Genomic DNA, 12,415 nt, shown 5'->3' with positions numbered 1-12,415 from the left:
GGTAATGCAAGTGAATGATCAATACTCCTGGCACGATCATATACATTTTGGTCCCTTTGTGGCTTGTTCATTGAGTTTGAAGAACTCCATGAGTTTTGATTCAAGTTTAAGTATAGATCTGATCATTTGTTGGAGTAAAGAGTGCATGTAAGAGATCTCTTTGCTCCATGCATGTAGAAAGGTGCATTTTTGGACATTTTATAAGCTAGACTTTTAGATCTTGCTTGTTTGGAGCATCTTAATGGATAAAATTTGAAACTTTATCCAAAACTTTATCCGTCTAGACACTTTTATGAGTCAAATCCGAGATTTGGAACCCTTTACTTCATGGTTTAAGTAAAAAATCAAAGGAAATTGAGTTTGGACACGAGACGTCTTTTCAGATTCAGACTATTTTGTCTTTTAGTGAGCGTCCCTGCTCCTAGACAACTTCATTTTGATGCTGCTCTTCACATACTTCATTATCTCAAAGCTACCATGGGTTAAGGGATTTTTTTTACCTTCCACCGAAAATCTTACTTTAGGAGGTGCTCCTGTTTCCTAGACAATAAAGCAACAATCGGTCTGCGACCTGCAGAGGTTGAATACCGAGCCATGGTTTCCACTATTAGTGGAATCTTATGGATTTGTTGGTTATTGAAAGATTTAGATTCCCTCCAATCGGGTCTGACTCCTCTTTAATGTGATAACCAAGCTGCAAGACATATTGCCAACAACCCAGTCTTCTATGAAAACACCAAACATGTAGAGATGGATTGTTTTTCTGTACGTGAACACATTGAGTCTCGTCAAATTCAAACCTATCTTATCAACACTAAAGAACAAGTTGCAGATCTCTTCACCAAACCTCTTGGTACTGATAGGTATAACTATCTTCTTAACAAGCTAGGCATTCGCAACATTCACGCTCCAACTTAAGGGTGAGTAAAGGATATCATATCAGATACAGCTCATCCGTTTTCTTCTCTTCATGGCTTTATCTTACTTTTAGTCTTTATCTAATTTCCTATTTTGTTTAGGTTTTATAGTTTTATAAATATTCTTGGCTTCTGTTTTGAGAAGCAACTTTTGATCAAATAATAAAACCTAAGAACCCATTTTGGGTTTAGAAACATGTTGAGATAATTGTTATCTTGTTCAAGAGTGGGTTGAATCCAAAGAAACATTGTTGCCGACCTCTTCATGAAAGTCTTATGGACAACCTGTATCCAGTTCCTCGGTCACAAGTTGGGGATTTGTAACCTTCACATGCCAACTTGAGGGGGAGTGAAAGATCATTTCTGATTTTTCATTATCATTCTTGTTTATAGAGAGTCCGTCAATAGCAGTACCACCCCCTGTGTTATGTATATATTCTATATCTTTGTTCTTCTTATAAAATCAAGAGATTTTATACAGAGCAAAATTTCTCACATTTTTCCTGTGTATGTTGCATTTTCTACAAATATTTCAGAAATTTAGAAAAACATTGATTAAACTCGTATATGCAATTTACAAACATATTTTCACAACAACAAATCATGAGAAAGAATAACAACATTCTCTACACAGATGAATCTACCCATGGATCATCTATAGTGGTGCTCCGTGGGAGTTGACTTTCGGGCGATACAATAGAAGAGCGTGTTTGAGTTTGACTATCTTGTGATATGATTTCAAAGGCTCTAAACCTCATGGCATCATCCATTCCGTTCCGTTTCACCACTGATGGTTGAACCGGAATCTTCCCGTCCAACATATTCACCACCGCTGACATGGCGGGCCTGAGTGACGGTGATGGATTCGTGCACAGTAGGGCCACGTCCAACATTCTCATTGCCTCCTTTTTAGAGTAATGTGAGCCGAGTATGGGGTCCACAAGTTCGAGTAGATTTCCTTGCTCTTGTAAAACATAGGCCTTCAAGTTAACCAACACACATAGGAAAGGTTATTAGATGCAATGGAAATTATAAAAAAGAAAAACTCAAAAAACATAAAAGTTTTCTTGAGAATATCCCAATATTATATTTCTTTTTATTTATTGTTCTAGGACCTTAGAGAACCAACCAAATGGATAATTCTCATATTTTTATTTCATCCCACCATCACTTTTAATCCCATTTCCATTTTTTGTAAATGGGACCCACAAGGAAAGAAAATGAAAGAGAAAAGTTTGGAAGTTAAATTACCCAATCAAGAAGGTAGACAAACTCCTCTTTTGGCCGGTAATTCGTATTACTTTTCCCGCTCACAATCTCTAAAGCAACGATTCCAAAGCTGTAAACATCTGCTTTATCCGTCAAGTATCCTCTCATAGCATATTCTGGAGCCATATATCCACTGCAAATCCAATTAAATTAATAACAAATATACAAATATATGAATGAAAAACAGTAGTACTTAAACATACTACTCACATTGTTCCAGCGATCCGTGTGCTGATATGTGTGTTTTCTCCTTCATCAAGTTTGGCAAGACCAAAGTCTGATATTTTGGCATTAAGGTCCTTATCAAGAAGCACGTTGGTGGCTTTTATGTCTCTGTGAACAATTTTCAACCTCGATTCCTCATGTAAATAAGCCAACCCTTTCGCCACCTGTGTACATATCTTTTGTCTTGTTTTCCAGTCTAAATTAAGCCGCTGGTCTTCTTTACCTGTTATGACAAAAAAAATCATCGTCCATCAACAATTCACCACAATAATAAGACGTGAGAAATTGAGAATAAGTGTTTAATTACCAAAAAGAGCACGTGCAAGGCTATTGTTTTCTAGGTATTCGTATATCAGTAACAATTGGTTTCCTTCTATACAACAGCCGTAAAGTTTAACAAGATTTGGATGTTGTAAAGCGGATATCATGCCTATTTCGGTCACAAATTCTCGGTTTCCTTGTTTTGATTTTGAGGAGAGTTGCTTAACAGCGATTGTGGACCCATCTGTGAGTACGCCCTATATTATATATGGAAAAGTTAGAATAGAACTTTTGAGGTTAATGTAATGTGACATGTTCGGGTATTTGTGATATTATTTGGCTTACCTTGTAAACAGGTCCAAACCCACCTTCACCAATCTTGTTTGCGGAGTCAAAGTTATGTGTTGCAGCTTTGATTTGTCGTAGACTGTAATAACCCGTTTGTAATTCAAGAGCTCGAAGTTCTATAAACAAGACACGTATTAGAAATAATAAACCTACTATAGAGTATAGACATAAGTAGTAGAAGGATTTGAGTTTAATTAAAAACACGTATATAGTTAGTGTACTAACCTTTGTCTTCTTTGTCTCCTCCTAGATAACCTAGCTTCCAAAGAACAGCTAAAATCAACAGGACAAATGCACAACAACCAATCACAATTCCAGCTATAGCTCCGGCAGATAGGCCACCTGTTGAAACCTTAAAGTCTACAAGGAGGGAGAATAAATATGTTAGAATCGCTCTTTATCTTTTCACTTTTTTGTTCTTTATTTGGTCGTTCTATATACAAGTATATATATATAACTTTTATTTTCACAAAGGAGCTGAATGCTAAGAAAGGAAATTTACTAACTTGGTGTTATTGTGATGGCTGATATAAGAGGACCATATACACCTCGATCTGGAATTGCAGTAGTCCCCTTCCCTGCCCAATACAAATGTATCTCTATCGTGCTACCGTTATTAACAATAATATTATCAAAATCTCTATAGATGCCCCTTCCAGTACCATTAGCTGCTTCCATTATGTTAAAATCTTTCAGTTTCAGATCCCCCTATGAAAAACACCAAATTACATTCAGAACCAATTCAAATTATACAATATAAAAAAATTAGAGTTGTGACTCACTTGAATCGAGACATCGAAAATGCGCCTTCCGAGGCTACTAAATGTCATATCATCTGAGTACATTATTTCAGCAAAGTGGAGTCGGACTTTGTAGCTACCGGTTCTCAAACAGAGTCCATAGTATCTAAGGGAAGTAGGAGAAAGACGGGCGGATCTGTATACATCGCCACCTGCCACGTTGTTAGTTCTTGTGACAAATGGAGCGTTATCATTGCCCATGAAAACACCGTTGCTGCTATAAGCCCATCTCTCACCCGCAGGATTAAAATACGACCGCTCATCTGTCAAATCTTGTTCGTATTCCTTTCCCTCAAATTCTAAACTCGTTCCACCACAATTAATATATAATTCATAACCTGCAATCGTAATGGAGATCAAGATGTGAGATGTTCTCTTGAGATTTTGTGCAATTGGTTGGTTTGAGAAATTAGTCTATGTGATTGTATCCAAATATATATTAGGTAATGGAAAGAAAATGTTTTACGATTGGGGTTTCGGCTGCAAGTAAGTCCGTCTGTCATACACCAAGAATTTCTGCGAGATAAATTCATGTTTAGCCGCGTCACTAGAATGATTATATAACAAAATAACAAAAAATAAAGAATATTGTTTTAGGTTAGGGACAGAAAACATACGAGTTGCTTGCTTCTGTAGGTGAAAGGGCAGAAACTAGATTCCTGTGAATGGATTGAAAGTGTAAGTGAAGGTAGAAGAGAATGTTTTTATTTGGTAAATGAAAAGAAAACTTACAAGCTAGATGGCTGACAGTTCCTTTGTTGTGACTGGGTAAAATTGTTGTAGGATAAATCACTGCAGAAAGAAAATATTTAATGATATTATAACCATATGTAAATACATGAAGTAATGTTGATTGAGGAAGGGGAATCACTAACATCTTTCTATTATTGAAAGCGAATGCCCATCCGGGGATGTCTCCAGATAGCGAGTTGTTATTAAAAAACCTGAATTTATTGAAAATATTCCATTTCAAATTTAACTGAAAAATGAAAATATGCAGGCAATTTGATCAAATCTTCTAATTAGTTAGTTACATACACAGAGTCAAAACTCAGCCTTCCAATTGAATCGGGTACTATACCAGTCAGCCTGTTGAAGCTTAGGTCTCTGCAAAAAGATGGTTCAGATAAATTTACAAGTATGATTAAATATATCTTTAAAATTTCATATTTAGCAAAAAATTCTGCTTGAATTTAGACTCACAAGTTTTTCATGCCACTCATCTGTACTATGTACTCAGGTATTGAACCTGTAAGCAAACAATTTCTCAAATGCCTGCAGCAAAATTAATTAAAAAAAATAATGTCAAGTTTCAATATGAAGTTAATAAGTAAAATTCTCCCACTTTCTGTAACACAGACATGAAATCAACTTACAGTCTAACCATCCTTGTCAGATTTTGCAGATTGGGAAAGGTTGTACTTGGTCCAGTCAAATCAGTTATCCTCCTGAAAACCAAAATGCAAAATTAAAGTAAGTTTCATTGGTGGATGAAAAATTAGTTAAAATTTTTTGACACAAAGTCTGCTCACAATTCTTGTAAGTTTGTCAACAGAGATATTGTAGAAGGAATAGGTCCCTCCATCGATGTTCCTTGCCAATCACTGCATGATAAACGATTTTATTAAAATGAAAAACCAGAAATATATTTGGAAAATGGAAAAAGATTTATAAAACCAGAAATATACTCACAGTCTTATGAGCCTTGTCCAGTTTCCAATTAAGCTAGGTATTCTCCCTGATAATGTACTCCCATCTATCCTACTGCAAGCATTGTAAACAAGTTATTAAGTCACCAGGATAATGACTAAGTCTATTTAGCTAAAAAGAATATAAAGATAACTACTACTTACAAATCTTCTAGATTAGTCAGATTGCCATACGACTCGGGAATAGTTCCTGTAAAATTATTTGCAGAAAGAAGTCTGCAAGGAGAAGTTTCAATGAGACAACTAATAAATGACAACAGGCAAGTGGAATCAAGATTAATAAAAAGTCTTACATTCTTCTCAAGCGAGTCAAACGGCCAAGGCTTGGAGGAAGCTGTCCTGAAAGCAAATTGTCTTCCAAGACCCTGTTATAATTAGGTCTCAGATGTAAGAGTAGTGAAAAGTATGATACATTATACACATATTGAGTAAATTAAGATTTTACTTACAGCTCCTCAAGAGTAGAGATGTCACCTATTTCTCTTGGTATTGGACCACTAATGCGGTTTCCCAAAAGACTTCTGTAAAGAAAGAACTATTAGGAATATGTTTTAAAAAGAAAAAAAAAAAAAGAGGAAAAGAACCAAGTTGGTAGGTAAGTCTTACAAGATGGTAATGCGAAGCTGACCAAAACGTGCTGGAATTGTTCCATTGATATAGTTGCGGGAGAGATCTCTGTGTGACAACATAAAATCACTTGGTCACTTTTTTTTCAATAGCAGTGTGCACTTCAATGGAAGACACATAGATTTATCGAACTATGTCGCCATGATGAATTATTGAGATTTGGCTAAAATAAAAAATAAAAAAGTAGTTGTTCAACATTGATGGCAACGGAGTGGAATGGATCTATGCCTATGAAAGAAGTCCAAAGCTTTGATGTCAAATTGCTTCAATCAAATAACTTTAAGTATTTGATTAAGTGTTTCATTCTTCTCTCTTGCTTTAGAGTGTACTAAGGTATGAGTCAAATCTTTGGAGGGTGTGAGTGTCATTCGGCGTTTGGCTTGAGAAAGCAGTCTGTGTGATTGTTATAACTGGTCACATAGTGGATGCCTGTCGAGGCCTGTGGTTTTTCTCCGGTTTTGAAAATTTCTATGTATATTTTTTTGTTCTAATTTCTCTATTGTTTTTCATTGGATGAGTTGTTTCGAAATCTTTTTGACATTGGTAAAGCCATTAGATAAACGTTATCATGAATGCAAAAACCTAGAAACTAAGTGTGGTTGATAAAAAGTTGAATATGTTGACTTACATTTCTTGCAGAAAAGTGAGGTTTGCAAATTCTTCAGGTAGAACTCCTGTCAAATTAAGTCCCTTTAACTGGCTGATATTCGACATAAAATACTCGGAAGTATTAGTGAAAAAAGTATAAAAATGTCATTTAGACTTTAGATAGAAAAAGACAGATTAGTACATGCGTGTAATGTGGCAAACAGTGCTGTTACAGCTGCAGGTTACATTGCTGCCAAATCTCATAAGCCCTTGCCCATTATCGGAATTTGTGTTATTAAGCCCTCCACCTCCGCTGCATGAATCTGAAGAAACCCGCCAATTGTTGTACTGTAGACTTGATGCAATCGACTGTAGAGCTTCAACTGTTGAGCACAACGGATGTTAAACAACAGGCATCGTAATTTATTTATTTTTCTAGATTACAAAATCCATCATTTAAGTAATATGAAATTAAATAATTGTCCTTTACTTAATTGGAAGAATTAGCAATGTCCAATTTTGTATTGAAATCTTAAAGTTTATGTTATATTAGGTAATCTTTTACCAGTTAAGGTATCTCTAAAATTTAGACCATATGCAATGATTGTTTGGGTAATATATCTACAAATTATTAATTTCTTAAACAACAAAATATTACCAATTAAGTTGATCTAGTCGGATATGATTATAAATTTATAATATAAATATACCTACCCACATGTGTGGGCCATCAAACAAGCTAATAGAAAGATGATTAAAAGCATCTAAGTTCGCATCTAAGTTTTGTCGAAATATTTGGTTTTATTTTCTTTGCGTATTTTTGGTTCATTACAACCAGAAGTTTGCAACTTTTTTTTTTTTCAATTTGACCATTTTGTGTATTTCTGGTTCAGGTTTGGTAGACATGTTCCGCAAAAGGTAATCTTCAAAAATTACAAAATTGAAAAAAAAAATTACAAATAGCTTTAAAAACAGTAAAACTTCACATTTATGTCAAACTTAAAAACCTTATCGTCATTAGGTCATTAAACATTGCATTGCATGGTTTGCTTCGATATATATTTTAATAGAAGAAGATTATAATATAATATACATTGATTGATTCGATTTTTATTCTGACTTCTTTTTCAAAATATTGCAAGTTTGACCAGAATAGGCATTTTTTTAATATAGCATGTTTGACCATTATACTCCATCGTCACTGTAAATTTACATTTATGTCCCACGGCCAAACAAAAACGCCTGATGCCGGCCACTCAACCGGTTAGCCAATTGTTGACATATTCAAGCTTAAAAAGTAGGCTCATTATTTATAGACGGCACCAATTTAGAAATTTGTAGAAACAGAAAATGGTGTCCAGTCCATATAAATCAAAACAAAATCGGTTTTGATTTTTGAACTGTTAGCTAGAGATTATATTAATATATTAATATTAATATTAATATATTAATATTAAATATAATCAACAGGCAAAAACGATGAAGACGACAACTAGACACAACAAGATAATGCAAGATACGTATTCGCTTTTGTAGCTTTTTACTGTTATACTAATAATTCCTTGTAATGTACTGTTCGAGATATAAATGAAAGAGTAGGTGATGAAAATATCCACCGTATAAGTCTACAATAATTCTCTAATAAGGAAACAAATTAATGAAGAAGAAGAAACGAATAGTAAGTTACGATTTACGAAACAGAAGGAAATCTCAAATGAAGTCTATTGAATGTTTGCTTGTACTTTTTACTCATTAACGATTTCTGCATCTTCGATCAAATTGGCATTATAGGAGTTTATGTGGATATCAGTAGTAGTGACAGGTTAGAGAGATAACACAGGATAAGGTTGACTGTCAAGGTCCAAGGATCGACAAAACTTTTTCGCCTAATCCACTTTTTTTTTTTCAAACGTAATTCCATATCAGAACAAAGGGAACACAAATCGATTGATACTTTAAAATTATAAGTGAACGAATCAGAAGAGGAGTAGACCTTCTTCTGCAGGCAAAAGTTGAGCGTCAGATCTGAAATCATACAGAAACGGCAATAGAAATAGAGTAACCGTGAGGAACTTCAATCCGGCCGTCGCCGTTGCCGGTCTCCGGAGAGACGAGTCCATCATCGTCACCGTTATAAAACTTATGCCGGACGAGGAAGAAAGAGATGATGGTAAGAGATTTGAAGGTAAGGGTTTTCACAGAGTGGAAATGAAGTTGAAAATCGGAAATGGAGGAACGGAGTTTGTACGGATTTATAGCGTTTGAAACTTTTACGTTGAAGGACAAACTGCTACTTATTGTCGTTGATTTTGACCATTTTCAACTTAATAATAATATCGCGGGCTAAAGTTGACATTTGACTGTTTATATTGTTGATATCAGATTCGAGAGAGTGGTACCACCGAAACCGCACTTTCTCCCCCGATACATAAACGTCATATCACTTTTTATCACACAAGTGTGGTTTCTTGTCACACCAAGGGAGTGGTGTCATACTTTTATTTTTCTTTTTTTAGCTATTTTAATTAAAACTTCTTTTTTAATAAAAAAACATAATTTTTCATTACTTGAAAATTCAAAAAAAAAAAAACATTACATTGCAGAAAAAGTGGAGATCGTCTCGTGCGATCCTAGAAGACATCCTAAAACTTTCGTCTAACACATCAGACGGAATGCCATATACTAACTGACAAAGTGCGGCCGTGCATTTTTGTAAGGGAGTGAAATCGGGTGTACCTCTAGCATCGTAGCGTTGTTGAAAAAAATTGCACTCCCTCGTTACATCTTCAACTATACATTCGTATAAACCTTTGAACATTCTGAAGCGCCTACGAAAATAATACCCTTGATAAGTGACATTCTCTTGAAAATAGTCTTGCACCAAACGTTGGTTGGCTTCTTCACGATTTCTGAAAATATATCTTCGTGTTCTCCATTGAGAACTTGCAGCTGCATTATTGCATAAAGCATCGTATGTTTGTTCCGCCATTTGAGCACACGCAACAGCGGCATCAAAAATAATCTGAAATTCTTCAAAAGATGAAGAAGATGACAATTTTTTGTAACATCCCAAAATTAAAGACCAAAATTTTCGTTTTAATTATGTTATTATATAAAACCAACGATATAAAAACATTCATATTAATATCTCATGTCAAAACCAAAGTGTCAATAATCAAAACATATTATCATAAAACCATATCAGAGTGTAATCCCAAAGATCTCATGTGCGGAAAACATAGTGTGATGCGTTGCGATCGAGTCGACTCCTTTTCCTTTGAAAACAAGGTACCTGAAACCAAAATTGAAAACTGTAAGTACGAAGCTTAGTGAGTTCCCCCATCATACCACATACCATACAATCACATAGCCTACATGCTGTCAAACAATTATGGGGTGTCCGACCTACCCGGTACGGCCATTTTGGGGTGCCGACCTACCCGTGTCAAGTCATTCTAGGGTGCCGACCTACACGTGTCAAGCCGTTCTGAGGTGCTAACCTACCCAGCGGTCCTAACAACCGAACCTCGGGGACTATTCCACCCCTACTACTACTATCACATATATCATAACATAAACATACTATTCGACATATCTGGGGTGTCCGAACTACCCTTCGGTCCTAACAACCGAACTTGGAGACTATTCCCTCCTACTACCACTATCACATATAACATATCATGCCAGCATATAAAACATATCATAACATACTATCAGACATATCTAGGGTGTCCGACCTACCCTTCGGTCCTAACAACCGAACTTGGGGACTATTTTCCCCCTACTACCACTATCACATATAATATATCATGCCAGCATATAACATATCAGGTACTAGCAAACCTAGATGAATATCACGAAGACAATCATCTATCATACAACTCCTATTAGAGGGACAACATTGTGGCCGTAGACCCACCGCTACTGGAAGGTAACTCACCTCATGCCGCTGAAGTCTCGTAGACACAATCCCACACTGCTGAAGTCCCGCAGACTCAACCCCAGCTGCTGGTTGACATATTCCCAAATTGTCAACACCAAAATAACACCCAATTAATAATTAGGTTCCACTACACAAGCATGAGTACATACTTTGGATAATTACTACATTACCCCAAGCTTGGCTTTATGCAAGCCCAAGGCCCAATCCATAGGCCCAAATCCAAGTAGGAAATCAAAGCCCAACACATGGCCCAATTTTCCAAATTAGGCCCATGCCTATACACGGTCTTATTTAAAGGCCCAACCAAAAAGTCCAGTCCAACATTTGGTATTGTAATGGCCTAATACCTCATAATCATGAAGGCCCAAACTATGGCCCAATTTTCCAAATTGGGCCCAACTCCTCATATGGACCTTACCACAAAGCCCATTAATTATTCTAGTCCATTTGCTTGATCTTGGACGGCCCATTAATAACCCAATCATCAAGGCCCAAAAGAAAGGCCCAACAATAAACCCAAGTGAAATTAGGGTTTCACATAAAATGACGATTAGGGTTAAGTGAGAATTAGGGTTAAGTGTTTCTCACTTAACCCATTAAGGACTTAATCCATTAAGTCCATCACTCTTCTAAATAAATCATATGGTGTGATTGGGCTTAACACACAATTCCATTCCAGTGGCCCAAATGTAGGTCCCGATAGGTCTAAGCCCATAAATTCAATATTAGGGTTTTCTAAACCCTAATTAGGGTTTCCAATCCCCATCTTAGCCCAATAGGACCAATAGCTAGGTCCTTAAGCCCATTAGGGTTTCCTAAGGTCAATTAGGGTCCATTAGACCCATTAGACACATGTTTGGGCTTTAATATCAATTAGGGCTTCATTAGGCCAAATAGGGTTTCACTAAGCCCATTAAGGCTTCTTTGGTACCATTAGGGTTTACAAGGCCCATTAGGGTTTTAGTCCCTTGTCCAAACATCCAAACCAAATCACAACATCAACGAGGCACACCGCCACCTGACACGGCGGCCGGTGGCGGCAGCCACCACCCTAAGGTGGTGGAATTTCCTTTCATTATTCCATTTTACAATTTACAAAGAAAATAATAAAAATAAACACACACACTACACTAAGCAAAGTAAACACACACACACAACCACCTAATGGTGGCCGACGGTGGCGCATAGCGGCAGCCACCACCTCACGGTGGTGGTGGAGGCTGTTCTCAAGAATTCCTGTCAAACAAAACCATACACAATACACAAACAAGCTACTGAGTTGCGAGATGCACCCCAGCCACCCACCTGGTGGCATTTGGCGATGGCAACAACAATATTAGTAGCAATAGCGGCGGCACAGTAGTGATTTGCGATGTGACAGCGGCAGTTAACGGCGGACAGTAGGTTGTCGTCAACGAAAAATGGCTAGCGGTGATAATGGCGCAACGACATGAGGAGGCGGCTGACCCGACGGTGGTGGCGGTGCTTCAATGGCAACGTAGCTAGTGGCAGAGCAACGATGAACTGAGGTGAACGGTGGCAGCATCAGCGACAGAAGGAAGAGGAAATAATGACGGAGAAAGGTGGCAACGGGAGTTCCTCGCAGAAACCGCGACGTCCGTCGTTGTCGGTCCTTGTCTTGGTGGTTCCTAGATTCGACGTCGGCTGATACGACGGTTGAGCCCATCTCCTGCCGGTCTTCAACGATTCCGGTGATGAGGACTACCT

General features: G+C 37.0%; 1 protein-coding gene across 1 annotated transcript; it reads right to left on the bottom strand.

Annotated features, from left to right (window-relative positions):
* Window positions 1–1,447: 1,447 nt before the first annotated feature.
* Window positions 1,448–9,041, bottom strand: LOC111920007 (probable LRR receptor-like serine/threonine-protein kinase At1g53430). The gene is made up of 24 exons (XM_023915587.3): window positions 8,738–9,041; window positions 6,947–7,127; window positions 6,785–6,856; window positions 6,136–6,204; window positions 5,979–6,050; window positions 5,823–5,894; window positions 5,674–5,745; window positions 5,513–5,584; window positions 5,353–5,424; window positions 5,197–5,268; window positions 5,024–5,095; window positions 4,859–4,927; window positions 4,696–4,764; window positions 4,553–4,612; window positions 4,438–4,479; window positions 4,287–4,336; window positions 3,803–4,158; window positions 3,527–3,728; window positions 3,246–3,380; window positions 3,018–3,136; window positions 2,719–2,929; window positions 2,397–2,634; window positions 2,169–2,319; window positions 1,448–1,897 (listed from the first exon to the last, which is right to left on the bottom strand). Exons 1-24 carry the CDS (start codon window positions 8,865–8,867, stop codon window positions 1,544–1,546), a joined length of 3,012 nt encoding a protein of 1,003 aa, XP_023771355.1. The 5' UTR covers window positions 8,868–9,041; the 3' UTR covers window positions 1,448–1,543.
* Window positions 9,042–12,415: the final 3,374 nt, after the last annotated feature.

The sequence above is a fragment of the Lactuca sativa genome, chromosome 5 (genome assembly GCF_002870075.4).
Source record: "Lactuca sativa cultivar Salinas chromosome 5, Lsat_Salinas_v11, whole genome shotgun sequence".
In the NCBI taxonomy this organism is placed as follows: domain Eukaryota; kingdom Viridiplantae; phylum Streptophyta; class Magnoliopsida; order Asterales; family Asteraceae; genus Lactuca; species Lactuca sativa.
This window is presented reverse-complemented; position numbering and strand designations above follow the sequence as displayed.

What these genes read in the sequence shown, in the direction of transcription:
- LOC111920007 (XM_023915587.3), bottom strand. Translation starts at nt 8,867, where the DNA reads ATGATGGACTCGTCTCTCCGGAGACCGGCAACGGCGACGGCCGGATTG. An exon ending in TGGACAAGGCTCATAAGACT is followed by an intron (nt 5,425 to 5,512) that starts GTGAGTATATTT and finishes TTTATCATGCAG; the next exon opens with TGATTGGCAAGGAACATCGA. An exon ending in GCTTTCAATAATAGAAAGAT is followed by an intron (nt 4,613 to 4,695) that starts GTTAGTGATTCC and finishes TTCTTTCTGCAG; the next exon opens with TGATTTATCCTACAACAATT.